The sequence below is a fragment of the Abramis brama genome (genome assembly GCF_963993115.1).
Source record: "Abramis brama genome assembly, chromosome: 17".
Taxonomy (NCBI): Eukaryota; Metazoa; Chordata; class Actinopteri; order Cypriniformes; family Leuciscidae; genus Abramis; species Abramis brama.
In genome coordinates, this window is record NC_139979.1 from 5,179,551 (window position 1) to 5,196,204 (window position 16,654).

Genomic DNA, 16,654 nt, shown 5'->3' on the forward strand with positions numbered 1-16,654 from the left:
ATCGACGATTCCATATTTTGATTCGATGATTGAGATTGAGCATTAATTTCGATCGATTTCGATTTAAAATCGATATCGTGACACCCTTAAACATAACTAATCTATCTTTCTTCCTTTATTTCTAACATCTTATTTATTAATCTCTTTCTTTCTTACTAATCTTTGTTTTACTAATCTTTCTTTCTTACCAATCTTTTTCTTTATTTTTCTTTCTTTCTAACTAATCTTTCTTTCTAACTAATCTTCATTTATTTATTTCTAATCAATCTTTCTTTCACTAATATTCATTTCTTTCTTACTAATCTTTTTCTTTCTTTCTTTCTTTCTTTCTTTCTTTCTTACTAATCTTTCTTTTTCTTTCTTTAACTAATCTTCATTTCTTTCTTTCTTTCTTTCTTTATAACTAATCTTCATTTCTTTCTTACTAATCTTTTTCTTTTTCAACTAACCTCTTTCATTGAAACATATCTATCTACTATCTATTATTTATCTATTTCTAACTAATCTTTTTCTTTGTTTCTAACTATTCTTTCTTTCTAACTAATCTATCAAATTTCTTAACTCTCTGGTCCGGCTTTTTCAAGCCAACTTAAAGTTTGACTCAACAAACTTTTTTCTAGTTACCATTATGTTGCTAACTCTGTGTAATGGCTATTAAGGTTGATGCAGCGGTGCTTATTGTGTTGTGTCTGCCCTGATCAGTGCAGCCTTCGCTTTCATTGCGTTGGGATATGCAAATTTTGATAAGGTCGGAGCAGACTTCTCATGGTCTAGTCCACCCATGCATTTTATACTGCCCGCGAACCTGTCAGTATTTGCATGGTTTGCGAAAAGTCCCCAGCTGGCATTAGCCCTTAAGATTTCAGCTAAAGTGGAGAAGGCAGGAGTTCCCATATACGTCACGCTGACGTAATGTCTCGTTCCCGCCTCTCAGGGAACTGAGGTTACGAAAGTAACCGGAGACGTTTTACGTGCAAAAGGTAATCCATCATTCCTACTAGGGCTGGGTATTGACACAAATTTCACAATTCGATTTCGATTCACAAGCTTGCAATTCGATTCGATTACGATTACGATTCGATTCAATATCGATTATTTTGGATATCAGGTACAATACATTGCAAATTTTCTCAAGGAAAACATCTCTTAACTATTATTGTAAACTATGGGAGTCAGTTGTAGCCGATAGGCTTCATTAGCCTACTATATTATTGAAGGTAAAGAATAACTGATTTGTATACAATCACTTAAAATACACTTATTTATTTTTATAATAATAAAGTTATGAAATTATATAGCCAACAAATTTAAATGGTGGCCTTCATAAAAAAACTGTCCAGATTTATTCAAACAAGCATTAAATATTGAAGAACATAAAAAATTATAATGAATATGTAATATGGTGCATATATTTAACAAAATGCTCCTCTAGAGTTAATTTTTCTAGCTGACTAACGTTTATAGTCACTGGATGTTTTTTTGAGGTAAATGTGAAGTTACATGACATTGTTTACTAACGTCTTTCCACGCTTGAAACACTGATTCAGTGATTCCATGTGACATGATACGGACTTCGATAAGTTGTACTCTACCTTTTAACACACTTTCAGATGCTCATTCATGTTTATCTCGTGCTGTAACTGATATTATTTAGGCAGAAGAGAAGATCATGTGCGCGCCGCGGCTTCTCTTGAGCTGAGCAAGAGCGATCTCACGCCACTGCGCCAAAACGGTATTTATGTTTTTGAATTTCATAAGAAAATGGACGTAATTTGAGACTTTGTTTCGTATTAATAATAACAAAGCACAAAGAGTATTGCGATTTATTGAATGGGATGCGCGCAGCAATGTTACATTCATTCATCACTGAAAACAGGATGACTAATCGATTCTTGAGATTTATGAATCGATATCGTTTCGTAAAAATAAGATTCGATTAAAATCGAGAAATCTATTTTTTACCCAGTCCTAATTCCTACTGCGTTTTTCTACTTTATATAGTAAAGAATGCGAATAGTAAAGAATGCGAATATAATAATAGGCCTACTTAAAAGCAAACCAAAGGAAGAAACGTTTTTAATCCCCTGCGAAAATGGGTGAGACGTGAGTGAAAATTTGGGAAAAGAAACAGATTCCATGTCGAGTGGAATAACTAAGGGAATATTGTTAAATTTGTTGATAATTGGGTGACCAGATCGCAAAACGGAATACAAAGCAGACGAAGCTTAAATTTATGGGTAAGGGTGTCACGATTCTCCAAATCCTCGATTCGATTACATTTTCGATTCTAAAGTCACGGTTCGATTCGATTCTCGATTTAAAAAAAAAAAAAAAATTGAAAGCACAAGCTATGCCATTTTTAGACTTTTATGCAATATAATAATATCTGACCTTTGTTCGCAATGTACCACACACTACATTGTCAAATTTAAAACGTTTATTAACTACATAATGTAACAATAACTTAATTGGAAACTTAAACAATATAACCTATTACCTACTATAGTCCCGGGGCTCCCTGGACTCCTCAGAGCAGTCACAGGCGAATAGCACGGTGTTTTAAATTGGGTTTCCACAGCGTTTGCATCGCAGTACGAGAGAACGTTCTCGTGAGGGAACGTACTTGGTTACTTGCGTAACCTCGGTTCCCTTAGAGATAAGGGAACGAGTACTGCGTTGCCTTGCCGTGCTATTTCGCTCATATCAGGTACTTCGCTTGAGTCGATTTAAACCTAAAGTCCTTTGGCGAGTTTTCTCTGAATGTATACACTTCAGCCGCGTCCAAATTGGCGCGCTCGAGGTTGGCAGGGCGCCAAGCGCTCCCGTTGGACCGCATGCCACTGCTAACTTGCCATAGGTTCATGCAGTTGCCGCAGCACAGGCAAACAGCTCGCTCAGACGAGCTATGATGCTCTCGCTGTGCAGCTGCAATGCGTTTTAAAATAAAGGCTTCAATATTCTTGAGAAAAGGAGTTTTACCTATTACAGGCAAGCCGAGCTGACGTGACATATGGGGCGTGGCAGCATCGACGATTCCATTTTCTGATTCGATGATCGAGATTGAGCATTAATTTCGATCGATTTCGATTTAAAATCGAAATCGTGACACCCTTATTTATGGGCTCACGCACAACTCTCTCATTCATCATGAATCCAAACGTTTCCATGGCTGCGATTTTAACATTTAATTGCTAACCTATTATTTATTTTGTAAACAAAGCTTTGTGCTTCACTCCTGTCATAATATTTATGTACAACAGCATTCACATACAAAAAAATTTGTTTTGGCGGGCCACCGCAGTGGTGTGGTTGTCAAGTTTACTGGCACAGCACTAAATTAGATTGCTTTGGTGATTTTGTTTTTTCTTTTTGTTTTTTCTTTTTTTTCCGTCCGTCAGTCCATCCATCCAAATTTTTATTGCATTATGTGCAGTTTATTACATCGAGTAGTCGGTTGCTAACACCAGGAATATAATGAGTGGAAGCACTTCCCATCTTTTATTGCAATCAATCTGCTCTGGTAATTCAAGCAAAATGATTGATGAACCTGACTAATACAGTTACATGTTAGCTGTTAAATTTGTATCAGGGCCAAAAAAATGAAAATTGTTAAACAAAAACAGAAGCCCTTCACTTTTGACTCAGATTAGAAATCAGTAAACTAGACTCAAGATGAGGGTGAGGAGTGTGTGGTTGGTTGGGACAGACTGAATATGCGTTCTGGCCTTTGTGGTGTTCAACCCAATCTGTTGTTCTTTTGTAGTGATTTTTGATGCAGCCACACATGATGCAAGAAGGAAAGCGAAACAAACATGGTCTCCAACAGAAATCGCAGCAGTACTCAAACATTTCCGGAACCACATTGCAAGGGGTAAACTTGTGAGTAAAATTGAATGTCAACAGTGCAAGACTGCCGAGTATCCTGCTTTAGCTGGTCGCTCTGTGCAAAACATTAGAGACTTTGTTAGGAATCGGGGCGTATCACTGAAAAGGAAACAGGTACAAAATGTTTAAGTTTATTATTATTTTATTTTTTTTTCGTTTTTTGTTGCTGCTGTTTTGTTCTAATGTGGGAAAATGTTTTAAACTTCTGTTGAAGGCTGTAAATGGATAGTGTTTCGTCCTATGTCATTTCTTTGGAGTTTTCCCCCTCCCCCCCTCCCTTTTCTCTTTGTACTTTCACTTCTAGCAGAAAGTTAGTAATGCTCATCGTAATGCCTGGTGACTATTCAACGCAGCTCCACCAAAATGGATAGTGTTTCGTCCTATGTCATTTCTTTGGAGTTTTCCCCCTCCCCCCCTCCCTTTTCTCTCTGTACTTTCACTTCTATCAGAAAGTTAGTAATGCTCATCGTAATGCCTGGTGACTATTCAACGCAGCTCCACCAATGCACTTGATCCTTTTGTGATTCATGTTTGCCTGCCTGTACTGTTATAGTGTTTTGAGAAATGTGTCTTTGAGAACTTGGTTCTTGAGGCTCATTTGGGCTGTCTTTTCTCTGTGAGTATTTCGCCGTTCATGTTTGTTCTCGTGGTTTGATCTGTTATTAAACGTGGGAAGAGAAAAGGACAGCTGAGTTTTGTTGTTTTTTCCCTTTACACAAGAACATTAGTGTATTTTGTTATTTGTTTAATATTGCCAGCAACAACTGTAATGTTGAAAATAAGCTGTAATTATTAAACAACTTCTTGTTCACTAAAGGTGCATACTGTTATATGTCCTCTAAAAGGTCATGTGGATATATCACACAAATATCAGATTCTTGAATGGTAAATGGACTGCATTTATATAGCGCTTTCACAGACCCAATGGCCACCCATGCGCTTTACAATATTGCCTCACATTCACCCATTCACTCACTCATTCATACACCGACGGCGGTGTCAGCCATGCAAGGCACCATCCAGCTCGTCGTCTTGCTCTCAAGGACACCTCGACACTTGGTCAGGTGATTGAACCACCAACCTTCCGGTTTGTAGACAATCTACATGAACCACTGAGCCACTGCCGCCCCTTGAATGCACCCTATAAAAGACTTGGCTGAATTAATATTCAAAATATCAGAATATCATAGTTTTAAATGGTTGGCTTTGTTGTCTGTTGGAGTATGAGCCCACAGGTGAGGATGTGTTTGCAGTGCACAGTATTGTTTTTAGTCTAATCATTTGTCCTCATAAATCAGGTATGTCCATTTAATGCACAGTGCTATCACTTTTGTGTTTGTGTTTAGCCATGTCCCATTAATTCATGTTTGTCCCTCTAATACACTTAAATGACAATTTTGTGTTGTATAGCAACTGTCCTTATAATATTGTTTTGTGTCATGGGCGGGGTTTAGACACCTAATTATATGTGTCCTCATAATTAAGTATATTTTCAGGTTGTTACATTATACGTTGTGTTGTGTGTAAACAAACTCTGAAGTGAAATCTGTGTTGTATGGCTCAAAACAGATTTTTTGATACCCTCCCCATCTCTGTAGAGCAAGTGGAAATGGGTGTCCCCCTAATACACCAACAGACTGGTTTGGGCTGAAGTGTCCTTGTAATTCACAAAAACCCGTATGTGTGTGTGTGTGTGTGTGTGTGTGTGTAGGTTGCATGTACCTTTGACTAGTATGGAGTAAGCCTTTATGACTAAGGTCATTAAATACCAAACACTCCTAAATACCATCTCAGAGATTCCTTGTTTTCATATTTGGCAGCTTAGGACACACACATAGGCTGGTTATAAGAGGGCTACAACAACTCGGGATGCCCAAAAAGAGGGCTAAACGGCTAGCAAAGTACTGTGCTCTGTAAGCTATTATATGCATTCGCCATATATGGCGGAGACGGTGTTACTTGTACCTATACCAACTGAGTGACATGCTTAATATTGTCAAGATTAATATTATTACGCACAGTTTAAATGAATACATATATAAAGGTAATATAAATACACTTTAGAATCAATAGATAAAGCTATAAAATGACTACATGTGAGCTTAAATGTTCAATTCTCTCTATAACTTTATCAGCTGTATAAACTAACTTCACAATTTTTACTTGCACTGATATAGCAATAACTTTTTTTTTTAGTTGTTCTCTTTCATAGACAGCTATTTTCTGCTTGCTGTGTAAATTTGATTAAATTCTTAATATTATTCAATCTCGTAATATTCTGCAGAAGAGAAGTGAATTCATTGACTGAGAAATAAATCGCAGTTTCACTCTTTCTCAGCATGTGATTGGCTGTTCGCTACTGATGTCACACGTAAACTCCTAAACTCAGAGTTGACAGAGAAAGTTAATGATCAGCATCATGGTACCAACAAAGCCTGGTTGGATTGGTTTGGATTTGTCAGCTCGAAACTAATCCTGTAACCCTGAGTTTGTTTAACTACCATCATGGTACAGGCCCCAGGTTAGCCGTGGAGCGTAAGTTACAATAATGATGAACACTACTAAAAGCCAAACCACTTTCATGGTGCCTAAAACCCAGGGTTGGTGCAAACTAAACTGAAACATACCTGGCTAGCCACCTAAACCGGCTTCATGGTATAGGCCCCAGCTCTGGACAAACAATGACACTCAAAACCAATGTTACTCACGAATGGAGCAGAAACAAGGCAAACAAGGCATCCGTTTTCAGGCCTTCTCGCTTCCCGCTTAGATCTAAAGCTTTTCTAATATTAACGCAGGTCCTAAAGCTCTTGCCTGATCATAACCCTTTATTTTTCCACTGATATTCCTCTGACCTTTTCTCGTTTGTAATGTCTCTCAGCCTTCTCTCTTTCAACAGTCTTTCTTCAAATCTCACACACAGAGTTCATCAAATCAATTGTAAATATGTTTGTTTTCCCTTCCAAAATGATGTAATTTCCTGTAGGATGATGTCATTAAGGAACTGTCTTTATTTAGATGGACACGGTTTGAGCACCGTGGGTTTTCCCCACTGTATAAAATAATGACCAATTATAATAATACACTCAGGAAAATATGTTTTGTTTGAAACAGGAAGGAGTTTATTTAAAATGTAAAATATTTTGATAAAAGAAAATAATTTACATTTTTAAATTTTTATGCAATATAGGCTACTACAGTACATTTATGATATCAACATGAAAATGTAGAGCATAGAAGGAATGATCCACAATATAGAGACATGAGAGACATGTTGTGTCATGAGAGACATGACACAACCCAGAGAGACATGTCTATACACAATTCCCAATAAACCTATTTATATGTCCATCTATGCAAAATACCTGGTATAAATTAGTCAGTCATGATTCCCCTCTGATATTCTTGTCCCAGAAACAAAACAGATTCAAGATGATCTTTGAGGACTGTCTGTTCTTGCTTAACACTGTCTTGTTCTGACTTGACTGACATGGTTCTTCTTTCAAGAGGACGTCATGTTTAGTTCAACCATAAAAACCTACTATAATCTGTTTACACATCTCCTCTGGACACATTGTGAGAATAGACAAAAAAAGATATATAAATATACAATACACCCATATACATCTCACAGAACACAGTCTCAGCTTTCCATTGTCTGTTAACCAGCAACAATGTTTTTTCCCCTTATCTGACTGGTTATGTCGTCTTCAGGTGTCCTTCCCAGTGTTGAAATATGAGGGTGTGGTTATAGAAGGAAGGTAATTACCAAGAACTGTTTCTGCTTTATTTGAGCACATTCAGCACCATCAGCAACATAACCTGCTGATACAGGTAAGAAAATTCAATGACCTGTGAATCAAACTCTTATTGTGTTGTGTTACAATGGAGGGATTACAGCTGTTTACATATATTTATTGTATAATATATTACAATGATATTTATTACAATTGATGACATGGTTGATGTTACAGTTTCTTCTGGTTTACAGTTATCAAGGAACCACATATTTTGTCTGTGTAATTGCTAGAAAGTATTTGTGATCATTAGATAAAGGTAACACTGAGGGTATGAGTGGAAACATGCTGAAACTATTTTGTCTTCAGGGGTGGGGGAAGGGGGGTAGGAAGTAATGTAGGCCACCAAATATTCGGCCATAAAAGAAAAGATGACTTGATTTTATCCTGTGTATGAATGATTTCTTGTGCAATCCTGATCCAGTTTGACAACATTTTTTCCAGTTGCATGTACAGGCTTATTACAAGCAGGTTTTGCCCAAAGGGATTCAGCGAAACTCCCTATATTAATATATGTGTGCTAATGAGTCTTTTAGCTGTAAAATCAAGTTTTTCTACTACATATGTAAAGGTTTGCATTCATCTTTCTTGATAATTAAAATATCAGGTAGTCTGAAGAAAAGCTGTATGACTTTATAAGTTGACTAATGGTGATGGGGATTTCCTGTAAACATACCAGTTAACCCATATTACATTTTATGTGCTGCTGCCGGTAATGTCTATTTCAAGACAGTCCTGTTTTGAATACATTTCACATGTATATAAAAACAAACAATGTCACAAAAATGATTGGCAGTGAGATAGATAGATAGATAGATAGATAGATAGATAGATAGATAGATAGATAGATAGATAGATAGATAGATAGATACTTAAAAATAAGGGTTATTTTTTATCATCAATGGTTCCACGAAGAAACTTTTACAGCCATGAAATCTTTCCATTCCACAAAAGGTTATTTTACTGGAAAAAATGTTCTTCGGAATATTAAAAAGTTCTTTACATCTTTTTTTTCTTTTCTTTTTTTCCTTTTTTCCCAAAGGTTCTTTGGGGAACCCAAAATGGTTCTTTTATGGCATCTCTGCGAAAACCCTTTTTTGGAACCTTTATTTTTTACAGTGTAGATAGACAGAGCTTGTGTGAAATATTTTATATATACTGTAGGAAGACACTGAAAACATTTGAGTTTGGAGGGTTTATAGTTTCTAATATTGCTGTGTATTAACAGCATCACCAGATGGCGTACTCCACACAAACACTCGCTGGAGGCTGCTTTGGGAAAATATACAAGGAGAAGTTTGGAGACACATGGGCTGCTGTGAAGAGAGTTCCTCTTGGCCTCATCAACAGAGAACAGCTGGAGAGAGAATGCAAAGTCTATCAGTATGTATATATATTTTATATTTCTTCATTTTTAAATACTGAGCTTAAAATACAACACACTTTTTTAACAGTAATGCTCGGCATACAAACGTGGTGAAGCTTCTCGGCGATCCTTGGCTGAAAGACTCCAAGTGGAACATTCCTTTGGAGTTCATCACTGGGGAAGATCTTGAGACGACCATCTTCAAAGTTCAGCTTTCTAAAATACAGGTAAAGATGTGTGACACAGCTCAGAAAATTCTGTCATCCTTTTACTCATCCTTATCAGGATTTGTATACTAGGGTCTTTGCACATTATTTCATGAGGATGAAATGAGTGACATGAGGTTTAATGACTAAATTTGCATTGTTGTCTTTAAAACATCTTAATAAAATGCATGTTTGACTTCGCTTTGTGTGTCTTCTTCAGCTGACGCCAGCAGTGAGAGCCACAATCATCACTGGCATGAGTGAGGGTTTGCTTTATCTGCACAGTAAAGACATCGTCCACCAAGACCTCAAACCTGACAACATCATGGTGAGCCAGACACAAATGTTCATCAGTGGGCCAAGAAAATGAGTTTATATTTGTTATTGCTCAGAGGTTACTTTAAAAAAACACACACCAAAAAACAGTGGGGTTCTCAACTAGGTTTCATTTAAGTAAAAATAAAGGTTCTGTCATCTGACATCTTTGGTTCCATGAAGATCTTTTAACGTCCATGGAATCTTTCGATTGCACAAAAGTTTCTTTATAGTGGAAAAAGATTTTTAGATTATTAAAATATTCTTCACACTATAAGAAGAATAAAGTTCTTCTATTGCATCAATGTAAAAACAACTTTTAGGAATCTTTTTTTTTTTTAAGAGTATCAAGTTTGTCTTGGATGTTACTCCAAAAGCTCCATTGGAGAATTCAGTGAGAAATCTTTGAGTTCATATTGCCATTGAAAGTCTCTGCATTTAATCTCCTAAACATTGTGGGGTAGACAGAATAATTGAATTCGTCTCAATTGATTGTTTTTTTTCCTAGAACATAAGCAAAGAAACTAACTTCTCCCATCCCATTTCAGGTGGAGTATCAAACCCATCGGGCCGTGATCATTGATTTGGGACTGGCTAAATTCTCTAGAAACGGACTCAGCTCTGCCGTTAACTTGGGCAATGAAGCGTACTCGCCTCCAGAGGTCCTGCAGATGGGTGGAGTTCGGGACAAGCGATCGGACGTTTGGGCCATGGGTAAAATCATAGCTGAACTCTGTGCCAGGGTCAGGTTACCCACCCAATCTCTGTCTGCCATCAAGATTCGTGAAACTCTCAAAGACCAGCCATACTGTAGTGCAGTGTCCAAGATGGTGGAAGTCAATCCCGCTAACAGAACTTCAATGGCTGGAGTCATCGCAGACATCAGGAGAGCTGGTTCAGTTCAACAGGTAGACATCAGACAAAGAGATATCACAAGAGAGATCCCAAGAGAGATCCCAAGAGAGATCCCAAGAGAGATCCCAAGAGAGATCCCAAGAGACATCCACAGAGACATCCAAAGAGACATTACAGTTGCACATGTAAATGAAATGAGGGGAAATCAAAAGTGGTGTCCACCAGCAGCTCCTGTTCATAAGATGGATGAAAGAAAATCTCCTTTGTTATATTATCGACAGGATCCCATTCCACAGAGAGAGATGGGAAAGGCATTAGTCCCAGTTAAAGGTCAGGCCTTAAACCATCAGCTGTCCCTGATGTCATTTCCTTGCCCTCTCCCAGAAACTGGAAAAGTGACTCAGGAACGCTACATTGAGGAGAGTGGAGCACTAGAATATAAAGAGATTGTCACGAGGGGAGGGAAAATCATTAAATATGAGAAAGTGCAAATAACCAAAGATTCTTAAGAATAACACTCTTGTTCTGAAAAATGTTGAGTTGTTGAACATACTTTAATTTTACATGGGTGATGTGTTTTTTTTATTATTTTTAAAGAAAGCACAGGCTGGTGACTATCAGATTTTTATTTTAGATGTTTGCCATTGTTAAGATCTTGTTTACGTTCATTCAGCAAACATTTTTTTGCCATTGATGTAAAGTACAAACCAGTGAAATATAAAAAAAACGTGTTTTTTGTACTTTTTCTATGATTAATAATTTGTAGTATATAGGCCTATCACACATTTTATCGAAGATGCTGAACTTGGCAATGTTAAAATAAACAATGAAGAATACACTACTGAAAACTACCAATACTGACAAGACTTTGAAAAGTTGTGAAAACGCATGTGTTCTGTTTATAGATCCAAACAACATGTATGAGCCAGGGGTGCGTCCAAAATCTCTTGAGATTCTGAAATTTCTCTCTTGAGGAGGAACCTATTTTGAAGTACTTTATGAACAGTAAAAAAGTATGTTGTATATAACATGAATGTGTGTAGTATGAGTTTAATCCAGATGTACTACATTAGCCATGCTGTCATTATCATGTGATCTACCAGCGTCAGTTGCGTCACTGTTACACTGTGTTGGATTATCTGGGTTTATTCTTATATTAAATACCTTTGGATTGGATCTTTTGACTAATCTTCGTCTTTGGACTCCTTAAACTGTAACAGTTATATATTTGTTTAATTATTTGTCCTGAGTGTGTTCATGCAGTTTGTATTCTCCAGTGATTTTTTGGGACTTTTGGGGGACTTTGTTAGCCTGGAAATCTAGACGCACCCTAGCGGCAGCAAAATGTATTTTGCAGCCAGGGCAGTCTAGCAACTCTCCATTGACTTTCGAGCTGCAAAAACCTAAATTGGGTCAGGCCAATCACGTCGTGTATAGAGTAGGCGGGGCGGGCTTAACATAATGACGACAGAGTTGCAACCATAGATATCATATATAAACGCTAGATGTCTTATGGCGCAGTCACTTCCGGCATCACCGTTCGGCCATCTTGTCACAGTGAAGCTGTGCATTAGGTGAGTGATCAGCATGCACACAAATCCTCATATCTCGCTGAAATCTTGACGGATTTACAAACGGTTTGGTTTCTTACAAACATTATTAACGTGGCTATAATCCCGAATGCTTGAACATGTATGTTATAATAATTCATATGTATGCAGTGTATGTATGTAGTGTCATAACTACATCTCTGACGTTTATAACAAACCAAACCGTTTGAAAATCGGTAGAAAATTGAGCAAGTTATGGTTATTTTAAAGTACATGCACCATTAAACAAGTGAGCGAGTACACTGTGGCAAGATGGCCGCCACGTGCGGACATCGACCTCCATTGGCCAGCAGTGCGCACGAGACATCTAGCCTTTATATATGATATCTATGGTTGCGACGGTTCCCTGGCTGCTACTTGAAAACAAAGAATGGCGGCTGCTGGAGAACAATCTTTCGAATCGGCTTTGTCCGCGACTCTGGAGGACTTGGAGTTAAGTTTTTCTTTGAGAAAAGAGCATAGAACGGCACTTATAAGTCATTCTTAAAAAAAGGAAGATGTGTTCGTAGTTTTGCCGGCCAGATATGGCAAAAGTTGAATCTATCAACTATCTCCGCTGTTGGGAAAACGCTCTGGTTGGTTGAAGCACTGTCCTATTGCGTGCAGAGGGAATCTGAAAGACAACCGTTTATCCCGCCCCTCGGATTGAGCCGTGTCTATGGTGAGTTGCCAGACCTAACATCTTGATGTAGGTCTGGCTTGCCAGGCTAGGACTTTGTGAGTTTTGACTAGAACACACCAGAATCCTGATACATGGAGCCTTTAATGGAAAATGTCTTAAAGATGACACATTTTACAGAACCACTAATGCTCATTATAAAATTTACTAACACTGATTTTAGTCTTGTGAGAGTGGATAATGAAAGTAAAAATCACATGAGCAGCAAGTTGAATCTTAAAGGGGTCATATAATAATAATCTTTGTACAAGTTATTATGATTCTTTAGGGTCTAAATGAAAAATTTGTAATATACTTTAATTAAAAATTCTCATTAGTATTGTAAGAAAACACTCATTTTACCTGGTCAAAAACAGCTCTGTTTTCAGCATGCCATTTAAGTGCATGTGTCTTTAAATGATAATGAGCTTTGCTCACCCCGTCCCTCTGTTCTGTGGGGCGTTTTGACACAATGGAGTGTTGCCTTGACAACAGTTGAGGGTATATTTTGGAGAAAGAATGGCAGCGGGAGTCTCCGAGGACACATCTGTGCAACCGTCTCAATTTGAACCGGAGTCGGACCCGGAACAAGATGACGGCCCCGAAGAAGTTCGACAATTTAGGCTCGAACAGGACGTTTCTGAATGGTTGGTTAACGTAATGTCACTTTGATCTATCTTTGCATGTACTGGCAGGGTAGAGTAGTGAGACAGGAACGCTATGTGTTTACTAATGTATACCTTAGTTCATTGACAGATTGATGTTACAGCTAATGGTCATGAAAAACTTTTTACTTTAGCTTTATACTGACCCTCGTTTATAAAGCAGTCTGGTGAGAAATGATTCGCGAAAACATGAAAGCATTGACGTTGATCGTGGGGAATATTCCCTTCGAAAACAAAACTCAGCCACTGCGTCTTTAGCGGTTCGGATTTAGGAACATCAAAATGACTGCTGTGTTCGTTATTACACCCAAGAACAGAAGACCACAATCGCTTAGATGCCATTCTGTTCCAGTGAATCAACAATGGTGGACTATGATGACAGCTCGCTCAGGGCGGGTCTGTGTTGAAACGCTGCTGTCAATCAACAATCGTGGGAGGGGCGTCTGACCGTGTGACGTCACACGGTCAGACGGCTCGATTTGAGACAGGGGAAAACATATAAGGAGATTAAAAAAAAAACACTGGATGGATTTTTATCATTATGTGATGGTTGTGTACAGGCACTGCCAACACACATTTCAGTTCAATCAACTTGTAAAAGTGCATGTACCATTATATGACCCCTTTAAGACATCTCACATGCGACAGGAAAAACAAGAGAGACAAATTTTTTTACACTTTTCCTGTAACTAATGCTTGAAGTTTAACAAGATGCTCTGATAACCAGTTGCGTTAAAAACGAAACACAATAAGACATGTACCTTAAAAATGTAATGCATGTATATTTGAAATAAACAGATGACTTTGTAAGTGTGGGCGGCATTAACAGATAAGAAACAATGGGTAAAGCTGCACGCACATACTTGAAATGATTTAATGTAAACACTGTCTCATGTCACTGTCTCATGTCTATCAGAGAGCTCTGTCGACAACTGTCAAATGATGTGATGTGATTTCCAAGCAAAACACATTTCACACTGCAGGACTTGGTGTTATATATTTTACTGGCTAAATATCTCTCTGACATCCATTTTTATTCAGTTACTGTAAACTTTAGAGTTGATAGAGACATGTATTGAGTATAAACAGTAGCCTACAGTATCATAACCTCCCAATGCATGCAATAGATCAACAAATGCACATAGAAATCCAGAAATAGCCAACAGAATCATACATCTATACACAAATGCACGCAACAAAACCATAGTTAACACTATGTGAGCCTATAATTGTTCATTGATGCAGCCAACTCTCTTCTATTGCATTTGGCATTTCAGGTGAGTCTAATGGTTTCAAACCCAGAAGAAAATAGACAGAATTAATAACGTTACATGAATTTAAAATATTGAGTTCTGTCATTGTCTTGCCTGTTTTGCACCTCATATATATATATATATATATATAAATACCAGTCTGTTATGTTCTCACTGTAATCTTCATCTTATTTTGTTGTCTTAATTTTATATTTTTTAATTGAATGAAACTTTTAAAATAATTCTTTCTACATAATTTCCCATAAAATATAATTGTATTAACTAATTTTATTATTATGGTTAGTAAAATATCTATGCCAACATCATTTATGACAAAAGATGTGTACATGCTATCGTTAAAATGCCTGTGAATGCACATGAGAATTTCTTGCGTCCATGCATGAATTTGAGCTGTGTGTTGGATTATCATGCATTATGATACATGTCTCATCAATGCAAATATTTTTTTTTTTAGCTCACAATAATCCACTAATACACAAAAGTCATGTAGTATGTATAATGCACAATAGCATTATTTTTTACCAAGAATGACATTCTTCCTTGAACGGTTTAACGTGTCTGACAGCAAATGCTGGGTAATTGACACTTACTTAGATACATTTTTTGGTAACACTTTACAATAAGGTTCATTTGTTAACATTAGTTATGAACTAACATGAACTAACAATGAGAAATACATTTGTTACAGTATCTACAATATTTGTTAATGTTAGTTATTAAAAATACAGCTGTTTATTGTTAGGGTTAGGTATGTTCATGTTAGTTCACAGAGTAATTGTTAACAAATACAACCTTTGTTGTATTTTAATAACGTATTAGTAAATGTTGAAATTAATATTAACTAAGATTAATAAATGCGGAAGAAGTATTGTTCATTCTTAGTTCATGTTAACTAATGTATCTATGAACCTTATTGTAAAGTGTTACCAATTTTTTTTTCCTGCCGTACTTTTTCTGGACATGCAACCAGACAGTATTTGGTTTATGCTGAAAAATCATAACCAATTGAAAAAAATGCACATACACACACAAGAATGTATTCTGCCAGGTTTAAGTAAACAATAAAATATGAAGTGCAATTAACCAAACAATAGTAGGTATTTAAATACCTAAATACTTGTTTGCTCTTTCTTTTAAAAATGATGTGAGCTTTAGTGCTTGCAGTAATACTTTCAGTTTCACATTCCTGCTGACAGATAGTGGGAGGAGCTGTTATTTCTAAAGCCTTAAGACACACATCTCTGCTGAACACAAGTTGATCTTTCACAGTCTTGAAGAGGTGCTTGAGAACTGGACAAAGACTGTGAGTAAATATACAATTATTATTAGTCTTGTTATAAATAGATGTACAGTTATGGCTAAATAATACAAGCAAATGGGCTTCATGAAAATATATTTTATAAATTGATATAGTTTATATATATTTTTTACTTATAGGAATCATTAATAAATTCAAACAAGAATCTTAAAATTATGATTATCTGATTAAATTATTACTGATAGATGAATATATGCTCTGATTAAACTATTACTGATTATTACTTTATATAATTATTTTGCCTATAGCTGATATGAAGACGTTTGCAAAGTATAAATAAGTCACAAATAAGAATAAATAAGAGTAGATTTCATTTTTGTTAGTGTAATATTTTTGGAGAATAGCTCAAATGAATAAGTCAGATAGTAGGTAATAAAAATAAATACCTTAAATAAAAAAAATAAAAAAATAAAAATATATATATGAATTTTATTTAATATTGTTTTCAGAATTATATTTTAGATTTAAATTTCAAAAAGCTTAAATTGACGGTTATCTCTGCTTATGCATAATTTCAGACATCTCTGAAAAATGTACCATCATCCAAAACCTAAATGCTGGACATGTGGGTACGTATAAGAGTCAATGAAGTCAAATACGTAAAGGAATAATTCATTTCCAAAATTTTGCATTATTCACACCGGCATTTTTTAATTTTTAAATATATTTGAACATTTTAAGCTCATTAATGTTTATGATAAATCA

The 16,654-nt window shown here is 36.4% G+C and overlaps 1 protein-coding gene across 1 annotated transcript; it reads left to right on the forward strand.

The window, feature by feature from the left end:
• The first annotated feature begins 7,676 nt into the window (after positions 1–7,676).
• Positions 7,677–11,610, forward strand: LOC311066824 (uncharacterized protein). The gene is made up of 5 exons (XM_084088206.1): positions 7,677–7,719; positions 8,911–9,065; positions 9,137–9,275; positions 9,475–9,582; positions 10,118–11,610. Exons 2-5 carry the CDS (start codon positions 8,920–8,922, stop codon positions 10,931–10,933), a joined length of 1,209 nt encoding a protein of 402 aa, XP_083944332.1. The 5' UTR covers positions 7,677–7,719; positions 8,911–8,919; the 3' UTR covers positions 10,934–11,610.
• Positions 11,611–16,654: the final 5,044 nt, after the last annotated feature.

Bases quoted from the DNA above. Each gene is read 5' to 3' on its own strand.
- LOC311066824 (XM_084088206.1), top strand. From the start codon at position 8,920: ATGGCGTACTCCACACAAACACTCGCTGGAGGCTGCTTTGGGAAAATA. The intron at 9,066-9,136 runs GTATGTATATAT...CTTTTTTAACAG, and splicing joins AGAGAATGCAAAGTCTATCA to TAATGCTCGGCATACAAACG. The intron at 9,276-9,474 runs GTAAAGATGTGT...TGTCTTCTTCAG, and splicing joins TTCAGCTTTCTAAAATACAG to CTGACGCCAGCAGTGAGAGC.